The sequence below is a fragment of the Pleurodeles waltl genome, chromosome 4_2, assembly GCF_031143425.1.
Source record: "Pleurodeles waltl isolate 20211129_DDA chromosome 4_2, aPleWal1.hap1.20221129, whole genome shotgun sequence".
Lineage (NCBI taxonomy): Eukaryota > Metazoa > Chordata > Amphibia > Caudata > Salamandridae > Pleurodeles > Pleurodeles waltl.
This window is the reverse complement of record NC_090443.1, coordinates 332,436,565-332,454,888: the sequence shown is the minus strand read 5'-3', so window position 1 is coordinate 332,454,888 and position 18,324 is coordinate 332,436,565. Positions and strand designations below refer to the sequence as shown.

Genomic DNA, 18,324 nt, shown 5'->3' with positions numbered 1-18,324 from the left:
CGACAAGATGTTTCTGATATCTTAGATTCCGTTCCTGATATCACAGATGTAGATTAATACATCATCTGCGTAGAGTGAGACTGTATGTGTTTCCCCATTCAGGGGGATACCCCATATCTGACCCTGCTGCGGGAGCCTCTTTGCCAGAGGCTCCATAGTTAAGGCGGAAAGGAGCAGAGATGAGGAACAACCTTGTCACATCCCTGTGCTCACCAGGAATGGTAGGGAGATGCATTATCCAATCTTTACTCCAGCCGTGGGCTTCGTATAGAAGAGGCAAATAAGTCTTTGCAGCCGGACCATGATTCCCAATGAGGTGAGGGTTGAGAACTGTTACTCGCAGTCTACTGTCTCAAACACCTTTTCTAAATCTAGTACCATGCAGGTGGCATAGGACCAGTAAGTGGGAGAAAGCTTCATAACCCTGTGTAGCCTTCAGATATTCAGTGTGCTGAATCTGCCTGGGATGAAGCCATTCTGGTCTGAATAAACTAGTGTAGGGAAATGATTGAGGAGTCTGATTGCTATGATCATGCTTAGTATGATATTATATGACCCTAGCATAGATAATGGGCGGTACAAGGTTAACTCTAAGGGGTCTTTATTGTGCTTAGGAAGGGAAACCAGGAGGGACTCTTGAAGCAGCGCTGAAAGTCAGCCTTCCGTTTGCGCAGGAGTTGCAGGAGCTTAGGGACAAGCAGATGCTCAAATGTTTTATAGAAGTCTATGGGGAATCCTTCGCGTCCTGGGACCTTGTTGGTGTCTGCACCCTGATGGCTCCACAGATCTCCTGTATTGTGATAGGCATATTAAAGTTGTTCCTTGTGTGTGGCTCGAGGACAGGTAGAGTTACTTTGAAAAGAAAATCACAGATATGGGGTTGACTGACTATGGAAGGAGGGTCATAAAGAACACTGTAGTGGACGTTGAATGCATTGTGAATATCAGCTTGATTGGTGACTAAATGTGTGGGAGACATGTGTGGAAGACAGTCTGATCACTGTGATCAGGGAAACCTGTGTGGCGCTGCGCAGGAGCCACTCTGAGGCAGCCTGACTTGTTCCCCTCCGCATGCATTTTCGCCTGGTAGGCCCTAAAGTCCAGGCAATGCAATTGTCCCACTAACTGTGCATGCCGTTTTGTGGTGTCGCTGTGCGGGTTTAGAGTGAACTGTGGTCTCCAGTGTTCCAAGTGAAGTCTGTATGTGCATCAGGTCCCTCTGTAAGTCCGCCATGACCCCAACACTGCACAAATGCAGTGCCCCCTAAGTACCACTTTTAGCACCCCCCATTTCACTGGTCGTGAGGACGCTGTGCCCAAGTATTCTGTCAAATAGTGGGATAATGTCTCCTGTGTGGTGCCTCTGATGACCTGATCCGCCAGCATAACAGTTTGTAACCGCCATGTGGGAACCGGTCCTGCAGACTCTTAATTATGCCTGTTCGCACTAGTTGAGTATTCCGCATCACCTGATTTTTTTTTTCGTTAACTTGGAATTAGAGTGCGGGATGCACATCTTTGCATTGTGCAAAGTGGTGTACTATTCGAACTATTTATTCGTTTCGTTATACAGTAAATTTATGCAAAAATATTGAGGTTTGTTCCCCAGTGGACTCCACTTCTATGAGCCTTCTTTAGCTCTTCATTATATTTTTTTGTTGCTTCACCAGGAAAGCTCAGGGTACTGCCACAGTGGGGGTGCACCCTCTTTTATCCTCTCACTTGACTATTTGGGTGGATTGGTGGGTGGCGGCAGTCGAGATCTCTTACTGGGATTTCACCTTGTACTGCTTTGTAAGAAGTCTGCTGACCCCATTTGGGTAAAATCTTTTCTTTCACCTCATTATTGCCATGTGTCTCTTTCCCATACGGGATTTTCTGGTTTGGTCTTACATTTAGCATACATTAGTACCATGAAGACTACCTGGTCATTCTGGATTTCTTTTCCTTCAACATTGCCTGCAGATGCACTCCAGAAACCCCCTTGCAGTTTTGCTCCCAACTAGTTTGTGGATGTAGTATACAGTCAGCTGTGAACCCTGCCCGAATACAAAAGACTGACCCAAGAAGGTATAACCATTCTCGGACCTACCTATGTGTGTGATGTGTGTGAGGCTTGAAGTATTTAAACCACTTTTGCGCTTTGTGGCATTTTTGCAGAACTTTACCAGCCTATGCTGAAACCCACTTACTTGTTTGCCCTTTTCTTCCAGCTGCCCACATCCATAGCTGCTGAGAAACAAGTGCTTCGGGCATACATGTTGTGGGAAACTTGGTTCGTTGTAACATTCTCTTTGACATGTTTTGTTCCAAATGTCCAGGGACTGTAAACCTTTAAGAAGCACGGGTAGCAGAGTGTTCCCAAGCCACCTGAGATGTCCTAGTCCATTTCTCCTCAGATTAACCCCTACGCTGCCAGGTCTTTTGCCCCTCCTGCGCCAAGCCTTTTTTTGGCTATTTGGGGTAATCCGTGCTTAGGTCTTCATAACGTTTTGTCCACATAAGCTTCCCATGCCAAATTTGCGTCCTTTTCTTTTCCCAACATCCTACGGTTCTAGAGGTACCCAGAGTTTGTGGGTTCCCCTGGAAGAGACCAAGAAATTAGCAAAAATACAGCTACGTTTTCGTTTTTAAAAACAAATGGGTGGAAAAGGGCTGCAGAAGAAAGCTTGTGGTTTTGATCCTGAAAACGGCATCAACAAATAGTTTGCAGTGCTAAAATCACCATCTTACCAGCTTTCAGGAACAGGCAGACTTGAATTTCGGCATTTTACTGGGACATACTCCCTTTTTACTATTTTTTGTGCTTTCAGCCTCCTTTCAGTTAGTGACAGAAATGGATGTGAAACCAGTGCTGGATCCCAGAAAGCTAAACATTTCTGAAAAGTAGAAAAAATTCTGAATTAAGCAAGGGGTCATTTGTGTAGATCCTTCAAGGCTTTCCTACAGAAAGTTACAGCTAAAATAAAAAAAATTATTGAAATGGAGGTGATGATAAAAAGAGCCATTTCTGTCCACATTAACTTCTATAACTTTTTTCAGCCATGGCAGATTTTTGAAAGCAATATACTGTTACGTCTGCTGGAGTCTTGTGGTTGCAGGAATATATAGGGCTTATAGGTTCATTAAAAACCCTAGGTACCGAGATCCAATAAAGGAGCTACACCTTGCAATGGCTTTTCATTGTATACCGCGTATACTGCAATTCATTTTGTGAAATATAAAGAGCGAAAAATAGGCATCACGGAAACCTTTGTATTTCCAAAATGAGCACAAGATAAGGTGTTGAGAAGCAGTGGTTATTTGCACATCTCTGAATTCTGGGGACCCCATACTAGCATGTGAATTACAGGGCATTTCTCAAATAGATGTCTTTTTACACACTGTCTTACATTTGGAAGGAACAAATGTAGAGAAAGACAAGGGGCAATAACACTTGTTCTTCTGTTCTGTGTTACCCAAGTCTCCCGATAAAAATGGTACCTCTCTTGTGTGGGTAGGCTTAATGCTCGCGACAGGAAACGCAACATGGACACATCACATTTTTACATTTAAATCTGACTTGTTTTTTAGAAAGTATCTAGCTGTGGATTTTGGCCTCTAGCTCAGCCGGCACCTTGGGAAACCCACCAAACCTGTGCATTTTTTAAAACTAGACTCCCAGGGGACTCCAGGAGAGTGTGACTTGGGGGGCTCCCACCAAGTTCTGTTACTCCGAATCCTTTACAAACCTCAAAATTTGGCACAAAAAAAACCCAAACCCTTTTTCCTCACATTTCGATGATAGAAAGTTCGAGAATCTGAGAGGAGCCACAAATTTGTTTTCACCCAACATTCCCACAAGTCTTTGGATAAATATGGTACCTCACTTGTGTTGGTAGGCCTAGTGCCCATGGACACAACAAGTTTTTACATTGAGAACTGATGTGTTTTTTGGAAGTGCCTAGCTGTGGATTTTGGTCTCTAGCTCAGCCGGCCCCTAGGAAAACCACCTAGGGGAATCCAGGATGGGGTAACGTGTGGCGCTCTCACCAGGTTCTGTTACCCAGAATACTTTGCAAATCTTAACATTTGGCAAAAAAACACTTTTTCTTCACATTTCGGTGCTAGAAAGTTCTGGAATCTGAGAGGAGCCAAAAAATGTCCTTCCCAAAATCCCTGGGGCTAGTGGTTTCTGCCCCTTGTAAAAATAGGCTGAAATGGCCTAAAACCAATTTGTCCCCCAGGGGAGCGACCCTTGCCTAAGGGGTCGCTCCCCACGTCTAAAAAATAATAATAATCCCAGGTGTCTAATGCCTTCTGCACCCACCCCGCCCCCTCCAGGGGCAGATCGGCCTAATTAAAATAGGCCTATCTGCCCCCTTGGGGGAGCGGAGGGGGGAGAAAAGGCCTAAAAAAAAAAAAAACCCTCAGGAAAACGACCCTTGCTCAAGGGGTCGCTCCCCTTCATTTATAAAAAAAACACAAAACTCCCTGGTGTCTAGTGGGCATTTCTGAAGCCAGATCGCTTTACGATTGGGGTGCAGAAATACTCAGAAAGACATTAAAGGCAACAAAAGGCCTCTCCTTTCCTTTGATGCGTCTCTGCCATCCCCCACCCCCGATCAGAAGAGAAATGCAAGCATTTCTCTTCTGATCGTGCTGGTAGCTGAGCTCAGCGCGATGGGGGCGACCTTTGATGAAGTCAGCACGCAATTGCGCGCTGATGTCTTCAGACGTCATTGGCTGGGGCCGGGGGAGGAAGGCGAAGCAAATCCCCTTCCATCCCTGCCCAGGGAAAGGTGTGGGAGGATGTAATGGTTACGTCTGTGGCACGTGAGCGATGCGCCACCGGACGTAACCATTACGTCCTTGGCCCGGAAGGGGTTAAAGGCCCTAGTTTTGAGTACAGTGCCTTAACCCCTAAGCGTTATAAGGACATGTAGAATGGTATATTGGCTTTAGAATACAACTGAACCTTGTGGTAGAACAACTTTACTTGCCATACTTTTTATTTCTATAAATGAGTCCTCTTTTTTACAAAAGCAGAGGTTACAGGACACTAAGTATATTTTGTGTTATTACTATGGCATACTCTATCTGCGTTACCCACCTACTGTCCCCTCCTGATTTAAGCTTGTCTGCTCAACTTGCTACCTTTTGGAGAGTCCAATGTTCAGACAGAACAACTTTTTTATTAGTGTGCAGTGCAAGAGTAACCTTAACACTAGTAGTAACCAGCAGAACCCTCCAGGGGTACTAACCACTCACAACTAATTACTCTTGACCCAGGGAACGACACTACTCTGAGCCTGTTCATACGCAGCTTGCTATTATTTTCTACTTCTTATGGCTATCAGAGACAATACCATGACAGAAAGGACAAATACTTACCTTTAATTTTTGTTCTCTGTCATGGATATTTTTCTTGAATTCATAAACAAACATCCCAGTTGCCTCCAAATGTGAACAATTCCACTGAACCTCCAAAAGAACTGTCACCTATATGTTCCAGTGCATGATGGGACGTTTGGCTGCCTTGCCATTCCTTGAAGGTCAGTGTTAGATTAGCACTATATTTGCTCAACCTATTAGAGGCTATATTTGTCCCTTTAATTAGGGATTTTAAGTAGGTTAAATACATTGGTGTTTTCAGTAAAATATGCTGTATTTGTAATTTAGCTAATTGGAACTGTTTTTAAAACCAAAAAGGGTATGTAGAAAACATTGCCTCTTATAGGTATTTTTTGTTCCTATAACTCATTTGAAAAAAATGGCATTCCAGTGATCACCGTTATGTATAGAGATATTCTACTGTTTATTGATTCAGAGAAAATACCCATAACAGAGAACTAGGATTACATGAAAGTAGATTTTTCCATACATTTTAAGGGAAGGGGGGGGGGGGGGGGGGGAGGGAGAAACAGTGGTGCAAGCAAAAATCACTAAACAGTAAACGTGTGCTATGGGTGATCAACTTGTGTTTAACAAACTCTTACTACCTACAGCAGTATATGTGGATTTATCATTTCTGATTCATTTCTGGCAATGGAAAAAGCCTTACTTGTTGCAATTGGGCTTTAGCACCATCACTTTTTAACTGACTTTTGAGTAGGATATACTGTATTTTTATGATCTTGGAAAGTGATAGCTTGATTGAGGCTTAGCATATCCTTAAAAATAATATTGGATGGAAGAATAACGCAGCATTTTAACGATCTTCCTAAGAATTAATTCCTCATTACCAAAAGTATTGATACATTTCATCACCATCTTTTGATCCTCTATTTATAGAGAGACCTACTAGGAGATCATCCCTTTCTTCGCATCTGCTTTTTTGCGCAGTTGTATTTAAAATATCCATGGACACCCCCTTTCTCGAAATCTACTGTACCTTTTCCATATTTTAGCCTAACATCAGTGATGTAATTGTGATGGGTAATATGATTTTGTGAAAGGGACTACATCAGGATTATGTTCGATAATTTTTGCCATAGTTGGCTCAGTTAGTTGTCTTTTAGCAGCATAAATGCATCCTCGTTTTTCTCTTGCACAAGAAATGTTTATGTGGAAAAATTGTTCTGAAAAAATATTTGTGATGGATACAACTACCTGTGGATTCCTCACATTATGAATTCTCCCAGTGCGCCAGCATACGGCGGAAACTTTCTTCCCAGCTCTTCACGTCGACAAGGACGTCACAATTGCACGGCTCCACACGCGACTCCGTCTGACGTCATCGTGGCAATAAGAGGTCGACGCCGCTGTGCTGACGTCAGTTCCCTTTTTTCCGTGCCTTCAACGCTAACTGTTTTTTCTGGCTTTCGAACAGCTACTGTTTCGAAGGTGCCTTGTTGTACTTGTTATAATGTCTCTGCCAAAGAAATCAGGTTTTAAGCCTTGTTGTGAGTGTGGGGGTCGTATGTCAGTCACGGACCCTCATGAAGACTGTTTGTGGTGTCTGAGTTCAGACCACGACGTGGAAGGGTGCCTGTCTTGCCAGAGGATGAATCCAAAGGTGTTAAAAGAAAGAGATGCTAAGCTCTTCTTAGCAAAAGCTAAGAGAGGACACGAGTCATCGGAGATCCAAGACACGGGACTCTTCGTCTCATAAGTCATCGAGATCTCTAGAAGAACGGTGTTGAGAATCGTGCCAGCGCCATTTCTTGTGCGATCGGTCTCAATCTCGGTCCCCTTCGAGACGACGTTGTACGGCGTGGGAGGTCAGTCCAACTGTTACTCCCCCAGCTTCAGAGTACTCAGGCTTCTCCGGTGCCATCACTGATCAAGGTTTTCGAGTCCCCGGCGAGTCCTCCAACTCACTTTTCACCTGTGTTGGTTCAGGAGCCGGTGGTGCAGGTTTCAGATCCGACCCAAGCGCCGCAAGACGAACCGAGGCTTCCTGCCTTCCCGACTCCGGGACCGGATCAAACCGCTTTTCTAAATGCTATGGTCAGCATTTTTAACAAAACTATGGCCCCTGCTGGTCCCACTGGTCCATTAGCATTCTCTTTGGGTTTGCCAGTGCCATACAAGTCTGCTCCGTTTGTGCCCTTCTATGAGGCTGAGGGTGCTGGTTCGGCGCCTCAAATGATGCCGATGGGGTCAATACCAGCACCGGATGGGTCCCGGTCGGGATGCAGAGTATCTCCATCATCTCCTATGCTACGTCCATCTGTCTTGAAGCTGGTGTCATTGAAGTCGGCTAACTCTGTCGACGCCAAGATTGGAGGAGGAGAGCATTAAAGCTCTTGGAAGAGCAAGAATATCAGCGACAGTTATTAGAGGAAGGAGAGATTTCTTAGCCTTTGGGAGAGTTTCAGGGTCTGGACTCTGCTAGTGGACTGGATACCCTCCCTCAGTGGGATCTTTCATCCCCAGGTGAATTTACAGAGGAGGCAGCATCCTATCACACTGTCATAAGGAAGGCTGCAGAAGTTTTGGAGCTTCCTTTGCCGTCTTTGGAAGTAAAGACAAACATTTTGATGGAGGTATTGCATCCTTCCTCCACTTCTGCGAAGCCCCTGCTCCCTTTCAATGATGCTCTTACTGAGCCTATTTTGGACATTTGGAGAAAGCCTGTTACGTCTCCAGCGGTGTCCAGGAGTGTAGCAAGGAGGTACAGGGTTGCTCCTGGGAATCTTTGACTTTTATCCCAACATCCGGCTCCTGAGAGCTTGGTGGTCCAGGCTTCTTGTTCTGCTCGATCTGCAGCTAGCTCGTTTGCTGTTACTCCATCCGACAAGTTGTCCAAAAGAATGGAGCAAGCAGCCAAGAAGAGTTTCTCCTCTTGTAGTATGGCCCTAAAATCAGTCAATGCTACCTGAGGGTATTAGGGCCCATTCCACCATGGCGAAGTCTGCCACTTTGGCCTTGGCTAGAGGTGTAGCAGTTGTGGATATTTGTAAGGCAGCAACTTGGGCTTCCCTCCACACTTTCACGAAGCATTATTGCTTGGATTCGGAAGTTAGGTGGGACGGCCATTTTGCACGTTCTGTGTTGCAGGATTTCCTTGTTTGACCAGTCAGGCACCCACCGCCAAGTGCGGGACTGCTTTGGGATTGTATTCATAAGGTGAGGAATCCACAGCCATTTGTATCCATCAGAAGAACAAGTTACTTACCTTCAGTAATGCCTTTTGTGGTGGATGCAGTAGCTATCTGTGGATTCCTCACAGTCCCACCCGCCTCCCCATTGCCTGTCTGGTCATACCAAGACTTCCTTTGCTAAATATGTATATACGTTTTTGGTGTTTTTTAAATTATTTTTATATAAACAAATATTGGGATTTATATTTGTACTTGGATTGGGGTGTGTGTGTGTGTGTGCGCGTGTATATATATATGTTGTTCTTGTGAAGTCGGTATTCACCTGTTCGCCTCAAAGGCACGTACAAAATGGTGAAACTGACGTCAGCACACCGGCGAGGACCTCTTATTATCACAATGACGTCAGACGGAGTTGCGTGCGGAGCCGTGCAGTTGTGACGTCCTCGTTAATGTGAAGAGCTGCGAATAAAGCTTCTTTCGAATGCTGGCGCATTGGGATAATTCATAAGGTGAAGAATCCACAGGTAGCTACTGTATCCACCAGAAAAAGCATTACTGAAGGTAAGTAACTTGTTCTTTTATACACAAATGTTCTCTTGAAAGCTAAATTAACAAAACTTTGTAGATTTCTTAAAATGTAGCACTTTTAAACTTTGCTTAACTTTTTGTGACAAGTGGGCTTCTATGATAGTAGAGACACGAAGTGGCACCTCTTTATGATGTTTAGACTTAAGTGTCACCACGCTCTTCCCCATGAGACTGGGAAATTTCTGAGCATGTGAATCAGTTGATAGTGCAGAACAGTTGTTGGTTCTGAGTTGCTCCTGTGTGTACATAGTCTGGTGTCATGGATACCCCTCTTTTACTGGACCTTCCTATGGAAGAACACTTCTCTTTTATGTGGCTGATTGCTGCTCTGAGTCTCTCGCCTTCCTCTGCAGGAGTGCTAGTTGGTAACAAGTCAGACCTTGATGGACGGAGAGCCGTGGAGCGACAACAGGCAGAGGAGTGGGCAGCGCAACATGGACTGGAGTATATAGAAACCTCAGCAGTAAGTATTATTGGGAGAGAACATCTCAAGGCAGTAGCTGTGAGATGTCTCGTGAATATTGCATACCATTTCAATTTCTCAAGTGCTGTCCCTTTCTTCCTCCCTTTATTACTTTAGATAGTGGATCCCTTTCTCCCTCTGTTTGAATTTGGCTCTGCCTCTCTTGTGTAATACGACCACACCAGTCTGCATACTGCACCTATTTCACTATTTCACTTAAGGATACAGACTCCTCTTCAATTTGTGTTAAAGGCTGTCACCCTGTCTCACTCAGTCTCACTCTCTCCATCCTAAAGATACCTTCTTCGCCTCACACTGGATTACTGGAGTAGCCATTCTTTTGCTGCCACTCTAAAGAACAGTGATTTTGTATCCAGCTGTAGAGGAAGGCCTCACACTACTGTATACTCTCAAGGTGGTGGCTACAAGAGATGGTCTCGTCCTCACTATGGATTAAATTGGCATTCTCACTCTGCACCGCTCCACTCGCTTAAATGAATGGCCCTCCTCTACCTTTCATAATTTCAGTCCATCTGTGATGCTCTGGCCACCTTTCTTTTTTTTTAAATACATACATAAATACATACATAAATACAAACATACATACATATATGGCTATTGAAAACTGACGAGGTATAACAGACCCACCCTGTCTGTGTTTTTTCCTGCCTGCTAAATAGCATCGAGCCATTCCACAGATATATGTGTGGCAAAATTGGACATTTGCTCCCATAGGATTACCCCCTAGGCTCAGAGCAAATTTCTGACGTAGTGCAATTCTCAAAGAATTCCAGTACCTCTGCTCAACTTTGGAGGGTTTACTTTTTCCAGAAATATTTACCTACTTAACATTCACACATGCAGAATTACAGAAATGTAAAGGGGATATGCGTTTTCATACTTAACTTCATTATTTTGTTTAGCACTGTTGAGTAACTTACTTCACACCCTCATTAATAGTTGCAATATTTATTTCTTTGCAATCGCATTTGTGAGGCTGAAATTCCAACGATCCTATTTCTGTAGTCGGGATTTTATTTTGCCCTTGCAAATGAATTGATTGCATTGATATAATGATCTTAGCTGTGTAAATTGGTCCTGTCAAATCTACTTTTTCTCCAGCATTTTGTATTTCTCTTAATTGGGCAGCTTCTTCTCTGTCTTGCCCTTTGCTGACTTTTCATTGCTTTTTTGCAGAAGGAAATGGATAACTACGATGCTCCCTTCCGCAGCCTGGCCCACAAATTCCATCACCTGTACCTGGAGTGGGTTGACTCTATTCAAGGGGTGCTATGAAGATGTCGAGTACCCTCTGTAGCCAGGTCCACAGCTTCCAGTGCCTCCTTCAAGGGCAGGTGAACCTCAAACAGTGGATGCTAGGAGGGAGGCCAGTCCACAATTTCCATTACTCTACCTGAAATAGATGGAGGCCATCCATGGGGTGCTGTGAAGATTCCAAGCCCAGAGCACCATGTGTAGCTAGGTCCACAACTTATTCCACAAGGTGGGGAGTGGGACCATGCACAAGCCCCGGAAGGACCTCTCGACTATAGTCTCTCTGACAGAGTTTCTGGGAACATGTTATATTTTTTACCTGTTATATGGAAAATAAACTTAATGAAGAAAGGAGAACACCTTTGCTCATTTGTCGAAACTAGATCTTCCAAAGTGTTCCTGAGCTCCAATCTGTCAGTCTGTATGGAAGTTAGTGGTGTTTTACATTCTCTTCGGACCCAATGCTTGTGCCTGTGTGCCCATTTTTCAAAGTGCCTGTCTATGCATTACTGAAATCTCCCGTGTCCTGCCCAATCTCTCCTTTAACAACTTTCTGTAGCCCTGCTATCCTTCCTTCCCAAATAGATAGAGATTGCCTGTAATTGCTGACACACTTTAAAAACGTTTTTAGCCCTCCTTGTCTGAGCATCCCTAGCCCTTGACTCACCAACCGGTATAAACAGTTCCTGTTTGTTACAACCATCCTACAGGAGACAGAGGTTGTCTTCACTTTTTGGTCCCTTCTCGTGGGTAATACTGTTTAGTTTTTCCCAGGCTTTCCTTTCTTAAAGGATTGTGTTTGTCACAAAAGACAAAACCTTTTAGAATCTTTCAGCATCTGCTTTGGTTGTTCTTGCGCTGAACAACATAGGGCTAAAGTCACTAATGCAAAGTGGAAAATCTCTTCTATTTCCAGATCATATGGCATCAGAGGAGGGGGGGTTTCCTTAAGGACTTCATGCTTATTACTCCGGAGCAAAGGTACCATTAAGACCTTTCAAAGGCATGTCACTATCAAAGACCTGTATAGGGCAGCAACGTGTGCTACTCAACGCACTTTTCTCAAGCATCTGTCTCTGAAAGCATATTCAAGGAAAGCTGCTGCATTCAACCCAGATGTTCTGTGTACATTTTCTTTGACTATTTGTATGGCAAATGAGTATGAAATCAGATTGGGAGTCAGTTAGGAAGAAGAAAGAGCAGGGCGAAAGAATAAGGAAAAAAAGGATTTTGTGGTATTTACTATACGTTGTCCTTGCTCACAACTCAGGCAGCCATACCCCTTGAATCAGTATAGTTGGTGCAATAGCCGTTCGTGTTCGATTAAAGACCTACTGAAACCAGGTCATGTAATCACTATTAACAGCTCCAGCTTATACCTCCCTGGACATCTCGCCATAGCATGTTCCTCCCTGTTGTGGAATTTATTTGGTTAAGAGCATCTCTCCACAGCCTGAATCTTTAACTCCATGAGCATTTCTATACAGCTCCAGCCTGCCACTCCCAGTATTATGGCTGTTTGAAGAAAATCTCTCCACAGCTCTCACCTGTCTTTCCCTGTGGGAGTGATTCCTGTCCGAACATATCCCAGCATCTCCAACTTGTCCTTCCTAGTGGCAGTAATTCTTTTTTTTTAAAGAACCGGCTGATCCTTACCTAAACGTCTCTCACCCGTCCTGCTTTGGCCTGCTTTTTAGAGCAATTTTCCATTACAATACAACGTGTCATCAACTTTGGCTTATCCTATCCTTCCCTTTGGCAATATTTCCCATTATACTTCACTTCACAGTCTCAGCTGACTCCTACCAGTTGAAGGAATTACTTTAATAAGAACATCCCTCCAAAGGCTCCACTTGTCCTCTGTAGACATAATACCCGTTATAAGAACATTCCCCACACCTTAGCACTTACGAAAGTGATTTATGCAATAAGAGCATCTCTGCACAGTCAAAACTTGCTCCCATCTCTGGGAGTAGTTTTTATAAGAACATATCCACAGTCTTCCTTTCCCTGAACATCTCTCCACTGCTCAAGCCTGCCCCTCCCTAAACATCTGTCCCAGACTCAGCCAGCCCTCTCTCTAAAGGTCATAGCAGCTCAGAAAACATTCCATGGAGCAGGATGGTGTTCCTATATCTGTCCGCCTCTTTCAGACTTATCACCCTTTGACTTTCAATTGCTAAGCCTTTTTTTCACTCACTTCCTTTCTTGTGTTGCCCAAGACCCCTCCAGATACGCACTTTCTGATTCGTTTTTTTTCTAGACTTATTGGATGAACCTGCATCAATATCCTGCTAAGATCAAGGAAACTGGAGGATGTTGTGCCGCAGATGTCTCTCCGATCTTTAGCAGACAAACTGGCAACTTTACCGTCATAAATGGGTGTCAATTGCGCTACATACGGGCGAACACACAAATATCCCCTGTCAATAGGTGCATATGAGTGTGAGTGCTTGTTTATTGTTGAGAGATGGTGGCACAACTTTGTTCCTCTAGTGTGTGCATTAATTTAGTGGGTGCAAGTAGAGATGGAACCAACTATGTGCTGACACAATAAGGCCTTCACATGGTGAAGGAGAAACCCTCTTAAAAGGTAGCACAAACATTGCTGTGACGTTGTAATGCCTCCATAATGATGAGGAAAAGTGTCACAAACAATTTGATAAGGTGGTAAATCAACTTAGAAGTGACAAGGAAGTAAGGCTTAACATTTCCTACAGACAAAGGTTCCTGGTAAAGTGTTGAAGTTTATCAAATTGGCTGTCGTGTGATTTACTGCATCTGCACCAGAGGAACAAGGAGGGGCAACTCGACGATCCTAACCTAAGGTTAGTATGAATCTGACAAATTTGTTCCAATTCAAGACAGCAGGTGTTGCCCAAGCCCCAGTAACCCCGAACCCAAGATATTAACAGAGAGGCTAGTTAGTGGACCAGACCGAAATTGGTGATCAGCATTGGAGTCATTGGACCCCGTTCAGCTCAGACCAGTTACTTTCACAACTGGCCTTTGAAGTGGATTTCCTGGTGTTTAATTTATGCTTGCACTCAAAAGTAAGTCCCTTTGAAATGCCTGACTTCGCAGGCCCATGTCTAGAAAATGGTTGCTCATGGTTTTCTGTTGCTGGGACAAACACAGAACCTGCTGAAATCTATGGTGAAGAGGAAAATCCTCCATATCTGATTTTGGCTGCCAAGTAGGTGTTGCGAACACCTACAGGTGATGAGGGACAGATCAGGAACAATGCAAGTGCATCCACTCGCAGACTTTGAAATCTGTTTGCAGGTCCTGCAGAGGTCCCTCAAAGTGCTCATGACTCCTAAGTGGGTCACACATGCTTCTACTGGTCTCCACTGGTCTTTCTTCTTTTTGAGCAGAACGACTAACATTGTGAGTTCTCATTAGTGCTGATGTAGTAGACTGTCATCTTGTAGGGAAAATATTGACACCAGAGGGATCATATCTGTCTGACTTTATGGGGACAGGCACTACACCAGTGCCAACCAAATTCCAAGCTACTATTGAAGTCATGTCAAGTGAATATCATTTGAGTGCATGTTTGTAAACTTTCTTCTAGGGAATTTTCAGGGTAGGGGTAGAAGTAGGTAGAGGAGGTGGTAAAAAGAAGAAAAGCCAAGTTGAAAAACGGGTGAAATCCCACCATATTTCCAATCTGTTTGCGGAGCACAATTGGGCTTAAAAACATGCATATCTGCTCTGCACGCGATCCAGTGAAATGGTGGCTTTTGCCCATTTTGACAAACAGATAATTTTTTTTTTTTTCTGGCTCATTCGCTACCTTATTTTGTATCTGTGCCATATAGAAGCAAATCATCGAAACTTTAATTTAAAGGACCATCTGCTTACCTCAATTTGAAACAAACATTTACCCGCACGTAGATGCAGACACCATATGGTCACATTGTGGATTCAAGGGAGAGGCCAGCCAGCGCTTGAGGCCAACACTGTGTTCTGCAGCACTGAGTCTTTTCATAGATTCACACATTTGACTAATCTCCCATTGTCAGGCTGGGAATCCCTGGTCATTTTAGAATTGCAATGAAGCATGTTAAAATGGCATTGGACCCTAGCACATCAACCTTATTTGAAGCAACCCAAACTTAAACTAATAAAGTGGATGTGCTGGATTCTCTCATCTCCCTCTGAAGTCCACAATGTTTTTAACTTACCTTTATAGTATTTTTCAGGTTTACCATGTATGCAAAGCATGTATGTGCAGGTATACAAATCACACCTAGTATGTTTAGGTCCGTCAAGGCCATATATTCATATATATCTCAGTAAGTAAAGCTTGCTGCTGTGATTGGTACATCTCAGTCTCTATTAATTTGTATCAGCAGTCTGGTTATAATGAAAACAGAATTAGCAAAGTAAATATAATATCTCAATCAGGTTTGTACTTCTGAAGCCAAGTTACTACAGTCTGGAAATATCGATGCGATGGGAATAGAGATAAGGGAGAAACGGAACGGAGGATCCCTCACTAGTAGACATGACACTTAGCAATGACCAGGGGGCCAAGTGGACCAATGCTCACTAACTTGAAGAGGGGCATTCATTTGAAACCTTGGTTTAGGCCTACAGGTGCCAGTCATACAATGGATAACAAGAGTTCCAGTATTTCACCAAATCTTTGACAGTGGGTGGCATAGGATTTAGTCAAGCCCAAATATTTGGCTAGCAGAAGCACCGTATCTTATGCTCCTGGTACCATCCATAACCAGCCTGACAGTTCAGTGAACAGCAAGCATTCTCCTAGTATGCTTTGGCCAGTGGGGACGTTCCTGCCACCAGGAAGAGGGTCAGCTGTAGGGGATTCTGCTTTGACCTGTATCTTGAAAAAAAGTAGTGCATTCTAGACATATTCCTAGAGCTTATCCTGGTAGTGAAGTTAAGACCTTTTGAGGTCCACATGGTCACAAAAGCTTTTCCTTGTTCGCCTTCAATCAGATTCATCCTGATAGCTGGCTTTAGGTTTCTATTAAGGGCACAAGAGAAGATATTGGAAGGAGCAGCTGGAGTTGTGCACTCTGTGCAGTGATGGCAAGTGCATTTGCTCCATGAAGAGCACCCATCTCTGTTCTATTGCAGTGTATCCGTGATGATGTCCTCTAGATTTACCCTTAATAGTAAGGTGTGGTAATGGATCTGATAGATCTTCCTCTGTGTTCCCTTCTTGAACATGGCTCCTTCATTCTTTGGGACAATCCAGGCTTTGGGCATTGTCTCGATGAAGTTAGTCGGGGTGAAGGTTAGTCCCACTGTGTTAAACATTAGTCGGCTGAGGGAGATGGTTTTACCTTGCATTCACTGTCGGGCAGCCCTGTTTCATCTTGCCCTGAAGACACACTGTCCTATAGCGTGCAGAGAAATGTTGTTTCCCCCCCAAAAAACACTGATTGGAATCTAGTTGTCCATCACGAATGATGAGAAAAAAAAAATTGAACCCTCTACCAGTCTTTAGTTAGATGTTTGGTATTGGCATAACCCCGATAGATATGGGACACATGTTCAAAGTTGTGCTATTCATTCTTCCCAAGGAAAGGCCATTTGATTCAGTTCGATTTTTAATGTTGTGTAAACATGAAATAACGTTTAGTGAACTCTGTGTTTAATGTAAATAGATTTTAATGAAGAGCTTGTTTTTGTAGCAACATTTTACAATGAGGTTTTGTCCATTTGGCTTTCTGCTGTCCCAGTGGTTTCCGAAGGTGCCACGTAGATGTTGGGATGTGGGCGTGCAAGAAAGATTGTCAGAGGCAGGCTAGGAGGTACACTGTTCCAGGCATGAAGTGTGTGAGTTGTTGGCTTGTGAGTGCCACATAAGGTTTTGTGTATTTTGCGTTGCACTGGATATTTGTATGTTGTCAGTATATCTGTGGGTATCATTTCCAGTGTTTTGAATTAGAGGGTTTGAAGTCTTCAGTGTGTTTGATGGGTTTGTCTTTTAGGGTATACCCCCAGCCTTGTGCTCCCCATGCAGCTTGTGTAGAAGCCTGAACTCTGGAAATGGTAGTTGAGTTGGAGTGGTTGGTTAGACTTCAAAAGTTCCTTTGTGATTCCTGCCACATATTTCTGGGTGAGCTTCAATTAGTGAATTAGATTTTTCTGAAAACCAAAGTACATTGAGCTGAATCGGCCAACCTGGGAGATTCCAGCTGCTTATTCATGGCTATCAGCACTGTAGAATACATCAGGCTAGTCCACAGACTTTAAATGGTGGCTAGTGCATCAGCCTAAGCAAACATGATAAAGAAGCTCATTGAAAATCGCATCCAAAGCATGAGAACGGGAGTACTCCTCTTTCCCAATGATTAGGTCTCAGCTGCAGTGCCACAGGGCTCCTTCTTAGCCCCCTCCTCTTAAACATCTACATAAATCCCTAATGGACCTGCTCTGCACCCTCCACCGCAGTTCCCCATGTATTTGGGGGACACTCAACTATATCTCAAAGTCACAGGCCCTTTCAGACAATTTGCAGGCATACCTGAAGGCTTCCATAGGTGTGATGTGGTATGGATAGAAAACGTAGCCTCAAATTAAAAGTCTGAAAGTAAGAGAGGCAGAAATCATATCTGTAGGCCCAGCACACCATCTCAAAAGTATTAGCAAGCTGTTCTCATCACTTCCACACCCCACTGACCTCCGCCCGAATTCATGTGTCCAAGTCAAACGTTCCTTCCACCAAATCAGTCTCTTGAGTAAAAGCATCCCTTTTATACAGCCTCAACACCTCTCCACAGCGGTGGTTAACTCAAGCCGACTATATGGTAACACTTTTTATTCAGGTCTACCAGCTACCAAGTTGAATAGGTGCAAAATGCATCTTTAAGATTGATTGTCCACCTAAACAAATATGAGCCTATTGCTCCCTCGTCTCCAAAGCATACACTGACCTGCGATAAAAGTAAGACTCACGTTAAAGTATCTGTGCCTGGCATACAAAAGTGTTGAAGGCACATTACCCAAATACCTACAAGAAGCAATGTACAAAACACATCTACATGCAACTTTTCCCAGCAGTAGAGTGTTTCAAGGTCACTGCCATAACCAGATGCAAAGACCCGATGCTTCAGTGGGAGCCCTTTGCACCAGAACACCCTACCCTTCTTCTCTAATCCCATAACACCTTGCAGAACTAAACTTACAACGCACCTATTTTACACTAGTTAATAATTTTAATTTACCCTATATGATGCCTTATTATGTTGTCTAATATACTTTGCTAATGCCCCTTGAACTCAGTTAAGAAACCCATGCCTGCCAAGCCATGGCTCCAGATATAGTCTTGATCACAATATGAACATTCCACATATATACTTTGCCTTCCTGATGCCAGTAATAACCCTTACTAAACAGTCTGATGCTAATTAAAAGTAACATATTTGTTTTGTTATTTATACTGATTTCATGCTTTAGCCGCTCAAAGCAATTTAGTTTTGCAGTATG

General features: G+C 43.7%; 1 protein-coding gene across 1 annotated transcript in view; it reads left to right on the top strand.

Moving 5' to 3' along the window:
* IFT27 (intraflagellar transport 27) overlaps positions 1-11,211 on the top strand; it is a 93,167-nt gene extending 81,956 nt beyond the window's left edge. Inside the window, exons 6-7 of the mRNA XM_069231346.1 lie at positions 9,470-9,579; positions 10,777-11,211. Of these exons, the coding sequence (XP_069087447.1) occupies positions 9,470-9,579; positions 10,777-10,875 (209 nt within the window). The 3' untranslated portion in view covers positions 10,876-11,211. The remainder of the gene's footprint in view (positions 1-9,469; positions 9,580-10,776) is intronic.
* The last annotated feature ends 7,113 nt before the right edge of the window (positions 11,212-18,324 follow it).